At 34.8% G+C, this 19,922-nt stretch overlaps 1 protein-coding gene across 2 annotated transcripts in view; it reads left to right on the top strand.

Moving 5' to 3' along the window:
- DPY19L2 (dpy-19 like 2) overlaps window positions 1–19,922 on the top strand; it is a 103,962-nt gene that overhangs the window by 52,529 nt on the left and 31,511 nt on the right. For both annotated transcript variants that reach the window (XM_070616220.1, XM_070616219.1), the window contains exons 10-13: window positions 3,843–3,920; window positions 4,729–4,815; window positions 9,514–9,573; window positions 17,592–17,672. In XM_070616220.1, the coding sequence (XP_070472321.1) occupies window positions 3,843–3,920; window positions 4,729–4,815; window positions 9,514–9,573; window positions 17,592–17,672 (306 nt within the window). The remainder of the gene's footprint in view (window positions 1–3,842; window positions 3,921–4,728; window positions 4,816–9,513; window positions 9,574–17,591; window positions 17,673–19,922) is intronic.

Below are 19,922 nucleotides of genomic sequence, written 5' to 3'. Positions count from 1 at the left end.
GTTTTTGTTCTCGTTTGTCTCCAAGTATTTTTTGATTTCTCCCTTTATTTCTTTGACGACCCCTTGGTTGTTCAGCAGCATGTTGTTTAGTCTTCATATTTTTGTTCTTTTTCCAGTTTTTTTCTTGTAGTTGATTTCTACACAGCATTATGGTTGGAAAAGATAGTAGATGTGATTTCAATCTTCTTAAATTTATTGAGGTTGCCTTGTTTCCCAATATATGGTCTATCCTTCAGAATGTTCCATGTGCGCTTGAGAAGAATGTGTATTCTGCTGTTTGTGGATGGAGTGCTCTCTATATATCTATTAAGTTTATCTGGTTTAGTTTCTCATTTAAGTCCATTATCTCCATGTTGACTTTTTGTCTGAATGATCTATCCATTGATGTGAGTGGGGTGTTGAGGTCCCCTCCTATTACTGTGTTGTCGTTGATATCTCCTTTTGGATTGTTTAATAGTTGCTTTATGTACTTTGGTGCTCCTGTGTTGGGTGCATACATGTTTATAAGTGTTATGTCTTCTCGGTGGAGAGTCCCTTTTATCATTATATACTGCCCTTCTATGTCTCTCTTTCCAGTTTTATCTTGGAGTCTCTTTTGTCTCATATAAGTATGGCAAGTATGGCAACACCTGCTTTCTTTTGTGTGCCATTAGCTTGGCGTATTGTCTTCCATCCCTTCACTCTGAGCCTGTTTTTCTCTAGAGCTGAGATGTGTTTCCTGGAGGCAGCATATTGTTGGGTCTTGGTCTTTAATCCATCCTGCCACTCTGTGTCTTTTGATTGGAGAATTCAATCCATTTACATTTAGAGTGATTATTGATATACAAGGGCTTAATATTGCCATCTTATCCCACTTTTCCCAGTTCTTCTCCATTTCCTTGTTTCTCGTCCCTTGTGTTTCAGACTGCCAATTTGATTAGGTAGTTTTCTCTGTTGGTATTGTTTGTTTTCTCCTTGTTTATCGTAAATCTCTCTGTTCTAATCATTTGTTTAGTGATTACCCTTAGGTTTGTGTAAAAAACCCTGTAGTTGAGATAGTCCATTTTCTGATAGCTTCTTATTTTCTTACCCTGTACTAATTCCATCCCTTTTCTCTTCCACTTCTAAGTTATTTTTGTCATATCTTTTCCCATCTTGTGTTGTGAGTTTGTGGTTAAAATGATGAGATCATTTTTGTTTTGGTGTTTTCCTTTTCTTTATCCTTGATGTTAAAGTTAAGTGTTTAGTAACCTGATCTGAAAGAGAGCTGCTGTTTTCTGATTATTGCCTACGTATTCATCTCCTTCCTCAAGGCTTTGTAGGCCCTTTCCAATTTTCTTTTTCCCAGGTATGAGAGCCTGCTTGAGGATTTCTTGTAGGGGGTTCTTGTGGCGATGAACTCCCTTAGCTTTTGTTTATTTTGGAAAGTTTTTATTTGTGTCATATCTGAAGGAGATTTTCACTGGATAGACTATTCTTGCCTGAAAGTTTTTGTCTTTCGGGATTTTGAATACATCATTCCACTCTCTCGTAGCCTATAAGGTTTCTGCTGAGAAATCTGCTGATAGCCTGATAGGGGTTCCTTTGTAAGTTATTTTATTCTGCCTTACTGCCCTTAGTATATTTTCTTTGTCCTTGACTTTTGCCAGTTTCACTACTATATGCCCCGGAGTGGGTCTTTTTACATTGACAAAGTTACGAGATGTGGGGGCCTGTTTCACATGAATTTCCAAGCTTCCTCCCCAGGTTTGGGAAGTTCTCAGCTATTATTTCTTTGAGCAAGCTTTCTGCTCCATTCTCCTTCACCTCCTCCTCTGGAGTACCTTTAATCCTTATGTTGCATTTCCTGATTGGGTCAGATATTTCTCTGAGAGGTTCTTCATTTCTTTTTAGTCTTCGTTATCTCTTCTCCTCCCACTTCAAGCATTTTTATTGTACTGTCCTCTAACTAACTGATTCTCTCCTCTATATTGTCAGCTCTGTTGTTTAGGGAATCCTGATTTTTCTTTATTTCCGCCATTGTGGTTTTCGTTCCAACAATTCTGACTTGATTCTTCTTTATGGTTTCAATCTCCTTTGTGAGGAAGCTCCCGAATTCATTAATTTGTCTTTCTGTGTTTTCTTGTAACTTGCTGAGTTTTTTTATGATAGCTGTTTTGAGTTCTTTGTCCTTTAGGTTATGGATTTCTGTGTCTTCAGGGTTGGTTTCTGGGTACTTGTCACTTTCCTTCTGGTCTGGAGCTTTAATATACCTACTCATGCTGCTTGATGGAGTGGATTTTTGCTTCCTCATGGTGCTCTTATCTTGTAGCAGCTGCCATGTACCACCACTAAGTGGCAATCAGATGCTGTGTTTTCTGGGCCTGGCACAAACAGGGGCTCCCTAGCTCCAGCCACTGACTGCATTTCTTTCTGAGCAACTGATCTATGGCAGATCTGGAGCCCTAGGCAGGGTGAGGTATACTGTCCTTCCCCAGTGCTTCCCCTAGTCCCTGCTTGTCTCTCCGTATGGAGCTCTGGGAAATTGCAGGACTGTGGCCTTCCCATTTCCCAACCACCGCTCCCTCGCTTGCTGCTCCAGGCACCAGGTGATAGTGGGGCTGGAGTTCCAGGCGGGGACCGGGCACCGTTTCCTCACCTGCACACTTTCCCCGCTGCCTCTGCCACACTCTCCACACTGTGCTCTGGACACTGCTGGGGCCATGCACTTTCCCCACTGCCACTGCCAAGCTCTCTAGGCCATGCTCCGGATGATCCTGGGGCTGGAGTGCCAGGTGGGGATTGGGCACCTCTCTCTCCTGCATACTTTACCCCCACCACTACCACAGTCACCACACGGTACTCCAGACAATTCAGCTGCTGCAGTACCAGCAGGGACGGGGCACCCTTCTCACCTGTGTACTTCCCACCACCACAGCCAGTCTCTCTCCACAGAGCTCCTATCGATCAGCTTCTTCTTCCTCCAGAGGATCCAGCCCCACCACCACCTTCAGGAGTATGGCTGCATGGATCTCTCAGACGTCTTTTGTGATGTGTATATGTCCTCTGTTGGTGTATGACTGTCCTTTTGGTTGTATGTTAGAGGGGAGAGGCCAAGGGAAGAGCTCACTCCTCCATGATGCTGACGTCACTCCTGAGCTAGATTCTTCATGGATCTGTTTCTGTTGTCTTAGAGATAATGTCTTATCTCCTCCTGTATCTGGGTAGTTTTGATGTGCTTTTAGACATTGTATGTAAACAGTAATAGAGTTAACTTGAGACTTAGTCAATATTAACTTCTTCCAGAGAAGATTAAATTTTCTTCCAGCAGGCAAATAAAGGTGCTAACAATCTTGAATCATTTTCATGCAGTTAGAGAATGAGATAATTCAAAGGTGGGCTTCAGTCTTTCTAAGGGTTCCTTGATTTCTGGTTCTCTCTTATATATAGCCTTTTGAAGCCACAAACCAAAGTCTGGGGACTTAGCAGGGATCCTGTTCTTGGTGTGCCCTGACTGCTGAGTCTGTGGAAATCTCACAGCTGTCTGTCAGCTAGCAGGCATCTGCTCCTATTGGAATTGACAGATGCCTCTGGGACAAAAATGACCCAAAACTTCATGCTCATCACTGTAGATTTCCATCTTTTCTCTGGTCTTGGCTTCCTAATTCTTTTTTGCCTTGTTGGTAATCTGTGGCTTTCATACAGGTGTTTTTTATATTTTTCCTAGCTATTCCAGTTCTCAGTGAGAAGGCTGGTTCAAATTACTTTGACTATCACTATTGGAAATAGAACTCTGCTCTTGCATTTACTTTGCTTATGAATAGTGAAGTGTTTGTTTTCTACATTTTTTTTCACTTTTGCTTTTTTTTATATTTTTATTTCAGATAGCCTCATTATTTCCCATGTTTGTTGTTGGGTATATTGAGCCAAACAAATTTCAGAAGATCATTTCTATGAACATGGTAACATTTTTAATATTTATAAGTCAAATATTAAAATAAAATTTCAGTGTTTATTCTGAGATGTCTTTAATCTCAGAACTTGTTCTGTTTTAGGAGTGTCTTCTCTGAAGTAGTATTTAATACATATGATGTTGATAATATCCAGAAGGAAAATGGGAAATGTGCATTACAGATAGGATATTATAACAGATTTTACTTTCAACTAGACTGTAGATGTTATGCACTCTGAAAGTTTTTAAAAAATTTTATGTTTTATTTATTATTATAGTCTCTACTTTTGAAACTGCCTTTTCTCCTTGAAACCTGAGATTTTAACACTTTGCATGAATATGACACTGCAGATTTTGTGTTTTTGCATTTTTGTTAAGTATCTTAGTTTCGAAACACTCTCCTTTAAGAACATAAAAATAAATATCTTTTAGATAAGAACATAAAATAGAACTTTATTAGCGATGAAAATTCTCAAATACTCCAACAAAAGTAAGATTAGAAATCTAATACTTGGAACTAAGTCTTTCTTATTATATCACTCCATTATTGAATCAATAAAACCAGTAGATTTTTCCTGTTTTCTTTGTACCAAGTAACAGAGAAAATAATTAAATTCTGCTATGTAGAATTTATGGTGTTAAAAATACTTAGAACCTATCAGTGTGTTGAAATTCTATTATCATTTGGCCAAGATCTATTTATTAATCTTATTTGTGCAAATAAAGTTTGTTTTAGAAATGGCTATATGCCTGTAGACAAAGTATGCATTATACTATATATCTAATAACTATAAAACATTCTTTTCTTCAATTTTCAGATTTCAGTTCTCCTTTGTTTTGTGTTGATGTTTGGAAATCCAATGTATTTATCTTCTTATTATTCTTCGTCTTTGTTAATGACATGGGTAAGTGTTTGCCAAGCTCATGAAGGTTTTTTTTTTTTTACCTTTCAAATAGCGTATTTACCCACCCGATACAGGTTTAGGAGAATAAATAGGGCCCTTTCCTGGTTATTACTCACATAAAAAAGTTTTCCCAAATAATACCTTTTTTCTATTTCATCTTTGAAGAATAATATGGTACAAAGTTTACCTTTTTAAGGCAAAGCCCAAATAAATATTTTAAAAAGCAATCACAAGGTAATGAGACTTACTTTTAAAATATGCAATATTTTATGATAAGAATTAGTTATTTCCTTCTAAGTCACTTCAGTTGGCTAAATACTTATTGCAGTGACACTGCCATTGCCCCAAACATTTTTGGAACTCCTCTGAATTGCCTTCATAGACTGTGGCAAATTCTTTTGAATATCCTCAAAAGTGACAAATCTTTGCCTTTCAAGGGTGGGTTTGATTTTTAGCAACAACGAAAGTCTTGTGAATAAGGTGGGTGATTGGGCTGGGTGATATAGATCTTGATCAAAATATGACATTAACAATAAAGTAATAAGACTGATTTTTTTGCACCCATAACTAAATTATCTCCCCAGGCAGGTTAGGAAGAGGAGTTCCAAGCTGTTTTGAGCAGTGGCAACACAATTGGAATAAGTGTGTAGTCCTCTCATGTGACTTACTTTCATGGAATACTACTAGTTTGTATATGTATTTGCAACAATGGTTCAGTAAATCAGTTTTTTTACTTTATTCGTAAGCCAGACCAGGAATGTTCTCCACTGGAATATTCCTGGAGTGTTCTCTTTCCACAGTGATCAGAAGTGATACCAACTACAGTAATACCAAAATACAGCACTTTTCCATGTATGGTGCATTGATTGAATCTTTTGGGATTGCCCTTATGTTTTAACATTTTTGCTCCACACACCATTTTTTTACTCACAGTAAATTATCTCTGCTCTTTCTCTCTCCCAAAATATATAAGCTCTTTTCAACATTTTGTCAAACTTTTTCAGCATTACAATATCCACCTCTTTTTATGAAAACTTTTTTATTTTGAAATGTAGCACAGATAGAGAAAATTGCATAAAACAAAAGTTTTATATACTGACTTAGTACTAACTAGTACTGTTTAATGAACTGTTATTTGGCAAACATCTTTAAACTACCATAAAGTCAAAATCAGAACTTTTCCACCCATTGTAGAAGCCCTCCATGTGACCTGCCCCAATTGTAACTCCCTTGCAGTGCTCTAAAACAGTCGTGACTCCCTCGACTATGGTAGTCACTCCTAGCTTCCCTTTGTAGTTTCATCACTTAAGTTTCTTCTTTTATCTACAGGTTTCTCATGTTATCTCCCTGGTTTTTTTCCAGGAAATTTATTTGTTGAAGAACGTACGTCACTGAACATGTGGATAGTTCTATGGTCTAGATTTTGCTGTTTGAATCCTCGTAGTGTAGCTTTACATCTTCCTTTGCCTTCTGTGTTTATAATATATAGTAATTGGATCTAAAACTTGGACACATTCACATTGGATCCCTTGGCAAGTCTATAGCATTGTGTTTTCATCAGGAGGCACATAATGTCTGGTGCCTCTCTTTTTATGATAGCAGCCATCAACACTTAGTACCAGATCTCGTCATTCAGTAGGGATTGTCCAGTCCTCCATTTACAGTTCATATAGGGAAAGTAAAGTGCATGTCCAAATGAGGGGCGTTGGGAGGAAGTAGAAAAGTATTTGAAGAGATAATGACCAAGGTTTTCCAAATTTGATGAAAATTATAATCTCAGAGTTGAAGAATTTCAATGAATCCCAAATACAAGAAACATAAAGAAAGCTATAGTAAGGCACATTATAATCAAATTGCTCAAAATCAATGATAAAGAGAAAACCTTAAGAACAGCCAAAGAAATAAGACATGTTAAATACAGAACAAAGGATAATGATGTCAGATTTTTCATAAGAAAAAATTGCCAGCAACAAGACAGAAGCAACATCTTTAAAATACTTAAAGAAAAATTACTATAATTCTATAAAATACTATAATTCAATCTATAATTCTGTGTCTAGCAAACATCTTTCAAAAATGAAAGCAAAGACCTCATGACCAGCAGATTGGCACTAACAGAAATTTTAAAGGACATCATTTAGATGGAAGGAATATAGTATTAGATGTCAGTGTGGCTCTACACAAATGAAGGGTATTGGAAATGGTAGCTAAAGGTAAATATATAAGATTTTCCTGCCATTTGGACAACATGGATGGACCTTGAGGGCATTATGCTGTGTGAAATGAGTCGGATAGAGGAAGACAAATACTGTCTTTCCACTTAGGTTTTCTTTAATTTCTTTCAGCAGTGTTTTGTAGTTTTCACTGTGTAAGTCTTTCAACTCTTTGGTTAAGTTTATTCTTAATATTTTGTTCTGTTTGAGGCTATTGTAGATGGGATTGTTTTCTAATGTCCTTTTTAGATAGTTCATTGTTAGTGTATAGAAATGCAACATATTTTTGTATGTTTATTTTTGTGTCTTGATACTTTGTGGAATTTGTTTATTAGTTCTAACAGTATTTTTGTGTGTGTGTCTGGAATCTTTAGTGTTTTCTACATATAAGATCATGTCATCTGCAGAGATAATTTTATATCTTCCTTTCCAATTTTTATGTCTTTTATTTTTCTTGTTTAATTGCTCTAGCTAGGACTTCTAGTACTATATTGAATAGAAATAATGAGAGTTGACATCCTTGCCTTATTCCTAATCTTAGAGGAAAAGCTTGCAGTTTTTCCTCATTGTGTATGATGTTAGCTGTGGGATTTTCAAATATGGCCTTTATCGTATTGAGGTAATCTCCCTCTATTACTAGTTTGTTGAGGGTTTTTATCATGAAGGGGAGTTGAATTTTGTCAGTTACTTTTCTGCATCTATTGATATTATGTGATTTTTATCCCTCATTCTGTTAGTGTAGTGTACCACATTATTTGATTTGCATATGTTGAAACATCGTGGCATTGCAAAGGTAAATCTCATTTATCATGGTGTAGGATCCATGCTGTTGAATTCAGTTTGCTAGTATTTTGTTGAGGATTTTTGCATCTATGTTTATCAAGGATATTCGTCTTTAGTTTTCTTATAGTGTCCTTGTCTGGCTCTGGTATCAGGGTCATTCTGGCCTCGTGAAATGTGTTTGGAAGTGTTCCCTCCTCTTCAGCTTTTTGGAAGAGTTTGAGAAGGATTGACATTAATTCTTCTTTAAATGTTTGGTAGAATTCACCAGCAAAGCTATCAGGTCCTGGTCTTTTCTTTGTTGGGAGGGTTTTGATTACTGGTTCAATCTTCTTATAGGTGTGTTCAGAGTTTCTGTTTTTTCATGATTCTGTCTTGGTAGATTGTATGCTTCTAGGAGTGTATCCATTTCTTCTATGTTATGTAATTTGTTGGCATCTAATTGTTCAAAGTAGCCTCTTATAAACTACTTTGCTTTGGTTTAGTTGTTTCAGATGGGAGAGTAAATGTGGTTCCTGTTATACCAAATTGACCAGAAGCAGAAGTTTCATCCTGATTGATTTTAATTACTTAATTTATTTTGGGGGTGAAATATTACCGTGTTTCTAAGAATAAGAAATATACAAAATGTTATACTCAGAAAATGTCACTCCTTCTCATTCCTTGCACCTCATTCTCTCCACCTTTCTTTTCACTTTGGTCCTACCTATTTCTTTTAAGATATCTTGTTGGTTTTCTGGTTTACCCATTTAGTTGTTTTTCTTTTTTTGCACTAATAAATATTACAATACATATTTTCTTATAGCCCTTCTTACATACATAAAAGGTGGCATACTATAGATAGTCTTTTGCACTTTGACTTATTGACCTATCCTGGATACCACTCCATATCAGTTCGTAGAGATCTTCCTCATTCTTTTTTATAGTTCTACAGTACTCCACTGTGCATGTTCCATAGATAATTCAACCACTGTCCTGTGTTTGGGCATTTAGGTTGTCTCCTGTATTTGCATTTACAAATACTGTTGTAATGTATAATCTGGTACATTTATATTTTACTATTGTTGGAAGTTCAGGAATCCCGGCCTGCCTTGGTCTAACTAAATGATGCAAAGTACTCCAAATCTAAATGATACGAAGGCCTAATATTTCAGTTTCTCATGGGAATGTTTTTTATTTTCACCCAAAACTTGGCAATAAACAAAGACTGCCATAGGTTCTCTCCTAATTAATGTTTTAGTTTCTTAAATCACCTTCTTTCCTCTGGCACCTGGAAAGTTCATTTTTTTCTTATAAGTTCAGTTAGGCATTTTAAAACATTTTAAAATATTTTATTTGGGAGTTTGGAGAGGAAAGATTTTCTTGTTAATTTAGACCACTAATTTTGCTGGGTAACTTAAAATATACACTTGTAGAGACACACCTTCCACATACTGTCTACTTCCTCAGAGGAGTTACCCTGCATAAATGTCCCAAGCAACTCAGTGAGGAATTAACTGGATTCTAGAGGCAACTTTTTGGTACACAAAGCATTTGGGAATTTTGCCATGTCCAAATTTAGAAAAATCAACAATTAAGAAGGAAAATGGCTGATGATAGCTGAGATGGAAAGGTGTGACTGTGTAATATTTGAGATGTACCATTCATATAAAATATAAATATTAGTTATACTTAATTACTTCATTTTATATCATATGCATTTCAGATGATAATGATAAAGAGAAACAAAATTCAAAGATTGGGAGTGTCTGAACTCAACTTTTGGGTAAGTTTCAACATTTTTAACGTGATTTCTTCAATCTTTTTTTAATTTCTATTAACTGAATATGATTGATATACTTAAAAAATTGAATGATTTATAATTAATAAATCTTATAAATAGCTACTTGCATAAGATGGGAAATTGTCCTTAGCAACATCTACAAGTCATTTTCAAGAAATTAGTTCATTGATTTCAGCCCTATTCTCAGATCTTTCTTCCTTTACTTTTAATTCTGCGATAGTCCTACTACCTTGCTGTTTTTAATTTCTTCCTATGTGCCTTGGGTTTCTTTCTTTAGATTTACTAACCTTCTCTTCAAAGTAACTAAGTCTGTAGTTCTGTCCCCACTTTCCCTTTTTCTTTTCATTACATCTGTCTATCCTCTATCTTTCCTTCCGCTTTCAAATTTGGACTGTTATTTTTGTCCTTTTAACATTTTTCCTACAATCTCCCAGCCTCTTCTTATTTCAGCTCAGCCACTACCTAATTTTCTTTGAGTTCTTCCTAAATATACAAATGTATGGCCCATGTTATCTCTGTGTTTCTGTGTTTTGTTTCCAAGTAAAATAAGTATATTATTAGTTATACACTACAAGCCCTAATTCTCATAGTATCAGACAGATGACATTCATTCTTTTTCTCTGGGTCTTTGATGTACTCCTATTAAAAAATAAAACCTGCCACATTGAAGAACTATATGATTACATATTGTATGTTGATAGGGTAAGACTGGAAAAATTATGGTAAGATAAGAAGGTAGATTTCTACTTAGAATACAAAAGAACAAAATGGAATGAGTTGCCAGTTTCTCATTGCTGGAGGCATTCTCCCATCCCTTACGGTGAAAATGTAGAAATATTTGTGCACTTATGTTGTTGGGTGACATGACCCTTCCAATATATGATTTTGTTTTACTTTAGCAAAATTGGCGTTGGTTTTTTATTTTTTAAGATTAAGCCAAGAAAACAACAGAAAATTCAAAGATTTTCATTTGATAACTGAACTCAAAAGAAAGTCAAATTTCAGTTAGAAACTTGAAAAATGACAACAAATAGCACAGTGTCCATGGACATTTATGGAATTCTGCCAAATCTGCGCTCAGAGGAAAATTTATTGTCTTAAGTATTTTGTTTTATATTGGAAAGAATAAAAATTAAGCTTTCAACTCAAGAATTCTAAAGAAATAAAAATGAGAAAAAGTTGACATATAACGAATGTTCAGCTAATATTTGTGTTTTGAAATTGATATAATTGATATTGTCAGTCTCTTGCAAAAGGGAAAAACAAATCATGGTAGTCGTTCTAAACAAACAACACAAAAGATATTCTGGCTTTTTATAGCTTTTTTTTTAAAATGGAAGACAATCAAAAGAGAAAAGCAAAGATATTTTTGTGAACTAACTCTTTTTCTTACCAAAAAACCCTGTTTTATTACTCCAAGTAATTCTTTCATGCCTGTGGAATAAAGATTATATTTTATATTGTATTCTGTCATAATTGAAAATTTGAAAACAAGCAATTATCATCTTTTTACATTGGATGACAGTAAAACAATACATAGAAAAATTGTCACTTATGATGGATCAAAATCTAATTTTAATATTCTTTACCATCATGTGGCAAGTTGGAAAAAAGATTCTTTTTTTTTTTTTTTTTTGCCTTCCTGGTTATTAAGTGTTCTCTATTTTTTAGCTTCTACGTATCTTTAGTAAAGATAGGTGTTTATAACATAAAGCCTGAACAAGGTACTTTTAGACCTAAGTGATTCGTTTTATAGTTTGCTTCAGTAAGAGGAAATTCAATGCTTAATGGGAGACTCCAGTTTTTGGTTGCACGAAAATTACTGAACTGAACTCATGCTGAAATTTACTCAAAAACACCAAGAGGAACTCTGTGTGTGTCGTAGGAGATGAGAATCCTTACAAGAAGGGAAATGGAACCTCCTTGGTAATCTAAAGCTCAATACTGAGGTCAGGCAAGGACAGCATGAGAAAAGCTATTCTTACTCACGAACATAGATTTAAAATTCCACCTAGATTAAAAACACTCCATGGATATGAAAATAAAAAAATAAAAGATTAGCACTCAAAAACAGCTATATATATAAAAAAGGTAATCCATTCTGATCAAACTGGATTCATCTGAAGAGTGCAAAGATGTTTCTGGAAAATCCATAAATGTAAATTATCACACTGACAGATTAATGAGAAAAATACCTTATGATCAGCCCATTAGATGCAGAAAGTGAATTTGATAAAATCAAACACACCATTATGATAAAAACCCTTAGCACAGTGGAAATAGCAGGGAGTTTTCTTAACCCAATAAAATTCTTCATCAGTCATTCGTCTTACAGGTGATGTATTTGAAGTGTTCTATTTAAAATAAAGACTAATATAAATATGTGTTTTTCACGTTTTATTAAAGGTCCAAGCTAGCACATTAAAGCAGGAAAGTAAATAACAGGAATAGGAAGGAAACGGAAAGGAAGAAGCAAAACTGACTATAATATCATTATTTACAAAGAAAAAGATAATTTTCAGACAAATTATTAAAAATTATAAGAATTGAATAACATGGCTAGATATAAGATTAGTATTCAAAAGTCAGTTACATTCTATTCTCTGATGACAAAGAACATATTTTTAAAAATGTGCCATATAAGGAAGAAAACATGCATAGTATCTAAGTAAACCTAACAAAATACATACAATATTTGTATGGGAAAAATTACTTTAAAATTAAGACATAAATAATATCCAAATAAATGGAAAAATATATCATGTTTTTGCATAGGAAGACTGTATAATATCAGTCTCCCCAATTGATGTTTAGATTCAGAGCAATTCCATCAAGATTACATTGGAGGTCATATTCAATGAATGATGCTGGAATAATTTGTTATGTTTATGGGGAAACACATCATACACAAATATCAGTTTCATATTTGGCCATTGTAAATCTTTTCAAGCTGGATCCTTTCCCCTTTTGATCTGTATTCATAATTCTTTGCATACTTCCTTATATTCTGGTTCAGCAAGATGCTCCAGGCTCATCTTGTGTTTTCCTTGCCCCAGCTCTGGAGTCATCCATCTTCCCAAGGATCCCTACTTCTTTTTAGCGTACAATGGTATTTAGAAACCAAGATCTGAGTGCTAAGTGTTCTGTTGCTGGCAGTGTGTCCTTCCTTCTAGACCCTTTCATTGTATGTATGTGTGTGTATGTGAACTCGGGTGTGTGTATGTATCTATATGTATGAAATTGTGATTACATAATTATACCTCCAATTCCAGTCCAGTGCTATAGGAAGACAGAGTGACTAGGTACTCTAGGACTCAAAGAAAAACACAATAGGCTGCTTTCTCCTGAAACTCCACCCAGTGGAACAAGGCTTCTCATGTCCTAGCCTTCCACCCCATGGTAGGAATCTGCATAAGTACATGCTTTTGTCCCCTGGGGCACTGGCAGAGATTGAGCAGAAACCTTTCCAGCACTGGGGGGTGGAACAGAGGGAAGGAGGGGCTTAGAGAGTGGTCCCAGGGAAATGCTCTATATCCTAGAGGTCTGGCATTTACTATCCCTGACCCAGCATCAACAGCTTGGCTTCCCACTCAGGTGACACCAGTAGGGATCAAACAGGAGCCCTACCCAACACTAGGCAGGCAAGGAAAGAGCTTTCTGCCCTCCACAAGCCTGATGTCTCCCTCCCCCCTCATCCCCCACCTAGTAGCAACAGGACTCAGGGGAAGCACTTTCTGCCCTGGTGGACAGCACAAGTAGGGACTAAGTTGGAGAGCCAGGAGCACCACATGAATTGAGCTGACTGGAATAGCACTGCAGAGGCTCTGAAAAGTAAATTGTCATTGCAACTGTAGTGCACAAAAGTAGGCCAGGACTTACATGCTAACCCTGAACAAGGTGACTGCTAACATAGAATGTTTAAATAAGATCCACAATCTCCAACATAATATCGAAAACATCCAGGATACAATAGAAAACCACTCATCATAATAAGGATAAAGAAAATCACAACTTGAATGAGAAAAGGCAGTAAATAGATGTCAGCACTGAGATGAATAGGATGTTGGGATTACTTGGCAAGAATTTTAGAGCAGTCATCATAAAAATAGTTCAGTGAGCAATTGTAAATACTGTAGAAGCAAACAGAAAAAAGACAATCTCGCCAAAAACATAGAAACTTTTTTAAAAAAAAAACAACTTGGGAGTTATGGAACTGAAAAATACAGTAACTGAAATAAAAAAGTCATCAAGCTTATGCTTGATAGCGGAATGAATATAATAGAGGAAGCAATCAGTGCACTTGAAGATAGAATAATAGAAATTACCCAGTCTAAACAATAGAGGAAAAATAGACTGGAAAAAATGATAGAGGTTTAGGGACAAAAGATCTAATGTTTGTATCATCGAAGTTCCTCAAGGAGAGGAAGAAGAGAGTGTGGCTGAAAAAGTATTTGAAGCTGGCAGAAAATCCCCCAAATTTGGTAAAGACATAATCTAAAGAGTCAAGAAATCAAGTGAATCTCAAGTAGGATAAACCAAACAAAACCCGTGCCAAGACGCATCTTAATTAAACTTCTGAAAACTAAAACAAAAAATCTTGAAAGCAGGCAGAGAGAAATGACACATTATGTAAAGGACAAAACTGATTCAAATTACAGCAGACTTCTCATCTGAAACTGTGGGGGCCAGAAGGAGGTGGCACAGCATTTGACAAGTGCTGAAAGAATTGTCAACTACGAATTATGTATTCAGTGAAAGTGTCTTTTAGGAATGAAGGAGAAATAAAAGATTCTCAGATGAAGGAAAACTAAGAGAATTTGTTGCTAGCAGCGCGATCCTTAAAGAATGGTTAATGGAAATTCTTGAAGCAGAAAGTAAATGATGAGAGAAGGAATCTTAGAATGTCAGAAAGAAATAAAGAACAACAAACAAGAAAATGGATGCACATAGGAGTAAATATAATAGACTTTTCTTCCCTTGAGTATTTCCTTTCATGTGTTTTCTTTTGGTTTATTTTGTTGTTCTTTATCTAGATATTTGAGTTAATTTACTTTTACTCTCATTTTTATTGATACAAGTTTTTGAGGCCATGAATTTTCTTCTATCATTGCTTTACATGTCTCTCTGAGTTTCTAATATGTAGTTTTTGTTACCATATTTTTAAAAAATTTTTTAAGTTTGTGTTTCCCTTTCCCTTAAGACTTAATAGAAGGTTTGCTGATTTCCAGGAGGAAGGACCCTGTGACCTTCTGACTCTCTTATTAATTTCTAGTTTTATTACATCATGATTACAGAGGGTTGTTTGTAATATTTTTATTTTGTGGAATTATTGGATGCTTTCTCTCCGACCTAATAGATGATCTTTTTTGTGTGTGAATATTTCATGTTTGCTTGAGATGAAGGTGTATCCTTTATTATTGGGATGCCAAGTTTGATATATTTATCCATGAGATTTATTTTTAACAGTGTTTTTGTCTTTTATATCTTTATATATTTTTTGCCCACTCACCTATCTTGTATTGAAAAAGTATATTTAAGTTTTCTATTATTAGCATGTTTCTGTCTATTTCTCCTTACTGTCTAGTAGCTTCTGCTATATAAAGGTAGTTGCAGTACGTAGATATCCATACTTAGTATAGCCTCATCATGAATTATGTCTTTTAGTGTTAAAATGTTTTTTATATCTAATGCTTTTTGGTGTGAAACTTTTAATGATATTAAGGTTATAACCTATGATTTCTTGTTTGCCTTGGTACACTTTTGCCACTGTTCTATTTTTCCCCTTTCTGAATCTGTTTTAGTGTGTCTTCATACAGCATAGGTCAGGTCTCCCTTTGTGAGATAATTTGAAGATTTTAATTTATGTTGTAAATGTTACATGTTTTATTGTATTTATTGTTTCTCTACATATTTTGTTACATGATTAGCTTTCTTTTTATATTCGGGAAGGTTCTCTCCTCAATTATTGCATGCTTTAAACTATTTTTCTGTATTCTTTTTACCTGAATAACATTGGCTAGATATAAAGTCCTTGTTTCCCGCTGTCTTGAGATTTCTGAAAATGCTTCTGTATTATTGTCTTGCTTTGTATGTTTCTTTTAATGAGTCTGATGTTAGCCAAATTCTCTTGCCCTTTTCAGTTATGTGGGCTTTGTGCCTGGAGGCTCTGAGGAATTTTTCTTCATTTTTAATAGTTTTACTAGCATATGTCTTGAGGTACCAGGTCAATTTTCCCAGTAACTAGTGTGTCCTTTCCAAATACAGATTCTGCGTTCACTTATTTCCAGGAAGTTTTCTTGGGTTATCATTTAAATACTAGTTCTGATTCATTGTTTGCCTTTTCTTTTTCAGGGACTCCAGTTATAAGTATGTTGCCTGTCTTCTGTTTCTTACCACTTTCTCTGATGCTTTTACTTCCTTCTTTAATCTCATTTTCATTCTTTTGATTTTTTTAACTGCCTTTACTTCAGTGCCCTTATTAAATTTTTATTTGAATCTTTTCTCCTTTAATTACTTTGAGATTGTTTTCAGTTTTTGATAATTTTCTCCTTTTCTTCCATTTCTTTTCAATGTTTAATCAACTCTCTTTTCATTTCTTTCTAGTTTTGTCCATTTTTGTTCTTAGTTTTTGAAGTCCTCCTTTAAGTTTTTTATATCTCTGAATGCTTATGTGAGGATAGTTAATTCAGCTTTTAGTTCTCCATTATAATTTTCTGCTTTGTGAGATTTTTGTTGTTCACTGGGATATCATCAGGTGAAATGTTTGACTCTCATTTTTGTTATCTTCTTATAGGAGCTTTAGGTAAATTGTATTGACATCTTTCATCTAATTATTTTGTGGACAGAACTGTTGTTTTTTTTTAGTCCAAGTGCAACTGCTTTTGTCAATGTAACAAATTGTGGTTTTATCAATGAATAACTTTCTTTCTTTTGATGGCAGTAGTGATTATCTTTTTATTTGTTTGGTTCTCATTTATCTTTCTAGATACTAAATTTTTCCTTCTTATTTCTTTCTCTATGCATTCTCCAAAGAGTTTCTCTCTTTTCCTTCTTCCTTCCTCTCTTTCCAGAATTAATGCCTTTCTCAGATAAGTATTTTTTATCCTTCACTCTTCTATGTCCCCGCTGTGTCATCCATTCTTTCCTCTACCAGGAGTCTTTTCATACTTAAGGTGAACTTTCACTTCTTGGGTTATTGTAGTTCAGTTTTGGGGCCCTCACTTCCTTCTTCCTTCTTTGACCTAGTTTGGAGACTCCCGTTATTCTCTGAAAAGGCTTAGATCAGGAATTTGACATATAACTCTGCTGTATTTGTTGTTTCTTTCTATTTACAGGTAATCTGAAGTTTGTACTGTTACCTGTTCTCTGTATGTGTGGTTGTATTGTTCTACTTGTTGCATAGTGTGGAGAGATTTGGATTTAGGCTGCTATCATTTTCCTCAGGCTACCCAAAAGTCCACATTTGTGCTTGTTCTAATCAAGGCTAGCCAAAAAGTAAACAAAAAACAAGCAGAAACCCCTGTGTAAGTTTTAGTTCATATTTCTCTCTTTAAAATGAAAGATTAAGTTTTCAAATTTCAAGTTTTTCTTTCTTGAAGAGGAACTCATATAATTATATTTCCAAAAGAGTGATGGAATAATTTTTAATGATATAATCCTATTTAAAAATAAAAGATTTTCAGCTAGGGAATAATATTTGGAAACAAACATATAACCCTCTTCTTTTCTTTGCAGAAATTGAAAAGAAGTAACTTTAAAATTCCTTTGTATTTAGGATATGTAGAACCCTAGTGTTGTTATGTATTTTGTAGCAGTGTCATCAGTTTGAATTCTTTGCATTTAAACAAAATTTTCTAAAGAAACTTCCTTTTTTTATACCTCTTCACTAATACACCTCACATGATTAAAATTTTCCTATGCCATTTATTGATATAATTTAATATTTTAACTGAGTAATTTATAATTTTTAACACCTGACTTCTTTCTGTTTTATTTTCTAGCTAATTCAAGGTTGTGCTTGGTTTTGTGGAACACTCATTTTGAAATTTCTGACATCTAAAATCTTAGGTGTTTCAGACCATGTAAGTAATTTCCAGTTAAAACAAAAATTCCTGTAATTATATAGCTGGATGAAGACTTTGAAACCATCTCTCTTTACCTCTTCATTTCATAGAGGCTAAGTGCCTTTTTCAAGGCTCCCGTGCTAGTTGTTGGCAGAGTCAATACTAAAACCCTGCAATTGAATGATTTATTCAACCCACTAACAGAAAAGTATCAGTGAAGGCTGACTTAGCCTTCTAGGAAAAAAATTAATAATATCTGAGTTAGTTATTTGTTTATATTTCATTTAAAATGCAAGTAATCATTGTTTAAATAAGTTTGTTCATTTATTGCAGATGTTAACATATAAGCAGTCTGTACTCAGCTTTGAGTTATAGAACTCAAAATCTCAATATAGTTTTAATTTTTATAATTATGGACTAAAATTAAGATGTGATATGATATTTTTAAAGCTTTTCTTGTAATGTAAAAAGAGAATGTTAGAAGTTCCCTATATTTTCACCTTCTGGAAAATACATGGACCTCTTATCCCTCATGTGTGGTGTTTCTCTTTGTTTTAAGGCTAATGCCTTAAATAATGGTCCCTTCCAAAGCATAGGTCTCTGTTAACTAATTAGGGAGTAGAAGACAGTGTGTGAAATTACTTTTGATGTTTAGCACTTTCTGCTTGGATGTGAGCATCCATGAGTGTATCATACAGTAATCTACTCTGAAATCTACCTTGTCTAGTCCTATCCAATTGAGGACCCTGTCTAAAGCTGAAATTACTTCAACTTTAACAAGGGATTATAGTATTTACTCTCTCAAAAGTCAAGTGCCATCACTATCCACTACGACTGAGCTTGCATACATGTTCATGTTAAATGTAATTTCAAAGTGTAAGGATTTATTTGCCATTTATCGCTAGCTTTACATAGAGGTTTGTTAAGTTTATTTGTTGCCGCTGTTCTCTGGTATGTCTGACGCGTTTTGTTTTTTTCCTTCCCTTTTTATTGTTCTTAACTTTTTCTTCTGTAGAGGGCATACATTTTATGATAAACTTAATTTAGGCATCTTAAGTTTTTTATTTATCTATTAAGTTGGTCTGTGACTTTCTTTCTTGCCTTGCTCCACATTGTCCCCCAACTCTTTGCAAATCTTAAACACACACAACTCCCCTTAGTACTCTTAAGTGACTTTCTTTTTGTAACACCTGTGAGAAAGATTTGAAACTAAAGTGGTTTTGTTAAATTATTACTAGTCACCAGGCCTACCCCCTATGTTAGAAAAATAAAGTCAATTCTAAATTATCCTTGGTACTGGTAGATAAAGGGAACCATGAAAAAATTAAAATCACGAACAATCATCAAACTTGATATAAAATAATTTCTGTCCCTGTAAAATAATTTGAATTAAGGTTTTGCATACCAAATATCTTCTTTCTTCTGGCCTTCTGAGAACACATTGGAAAAATAACTGTCTCACTGACAGTAGGTAATAAATAATCAGTAGGAAATAGGAGTTCTATATTGGGTTGGTGGTATTTATTTTAAAGCCCTTGGAGAGCAAGTATCTGAATCAAAGTAGTATGTATAGTTGTTGTAATTCTTATGAAGAATAGCTCTCATATTTAAGGGCTTGAATGTATGTCTGAAAAACCCAAGAAGCACCAAAAATGGCAATGAGTGTATGAGGCTTTGTGAAAATGATAACACATAGAAAATTTGTTCATGATTTACAACATGTGGTGAATGGGTTAACATGAAAATTTTTTTCTTGATAAATGATCTGATTATAAAATCTCATGATTAACACCATAGTGGTTTCTGCTCAGCAAATGTTGACGTTGGCTCACTCTTTACATTATCATCTTCTCTGCTGATTTATTCTTTGGGGAGAAAGATTGACCTTGAGCTAACATCTGTGCCAGTCTTCCTCTATTTTTTGTATGTGGGACACCACCACAGCGTGGCTTGATGAGTGGTGTTTAGGTCCGCGCCCAGGATCCACACCCAGGAATCCCGGGCTGCCGAAGCTGAGTGCGTGAACTTAATCACTACACCATTGAGCCAGGCCCTTTTTCTGCTTATTTTTTCTGACCTCTTTGTACTTTTCATTTCTCTTGATGTTTCTCTTTGTTTCCAGTTTTCTTCATAATTCAGTGCACAGCATGTATGGTTAACTGTGTTTTTTTGTTTTCTTTGACAGACATCCACGTACCTTGGATCTGTCTGCTCTATAGACTTTATTGCTATTACATCAAACCAGTTATTATTGACTATAATTATTTG

This window comes from Equus przewalskii, chromosome 4 (genome assembly GCF_037783145.1).
Source record: "Equus przewalskii isolate Varuska chromosome 4, EquPr2, whole genome shotgun sequence".
Taxonomy (NCBI): Eukaryota; Metazoa; Chordata; class Mammalia; order Perissodactyla; family Equidae; genus Equus; species Equus przewalskii.
The sequence above is the reverse complement of the archived record's forward strand: the minus strand, read 5'-3'. Positions and strand labels throughout refer to the sequence as shown.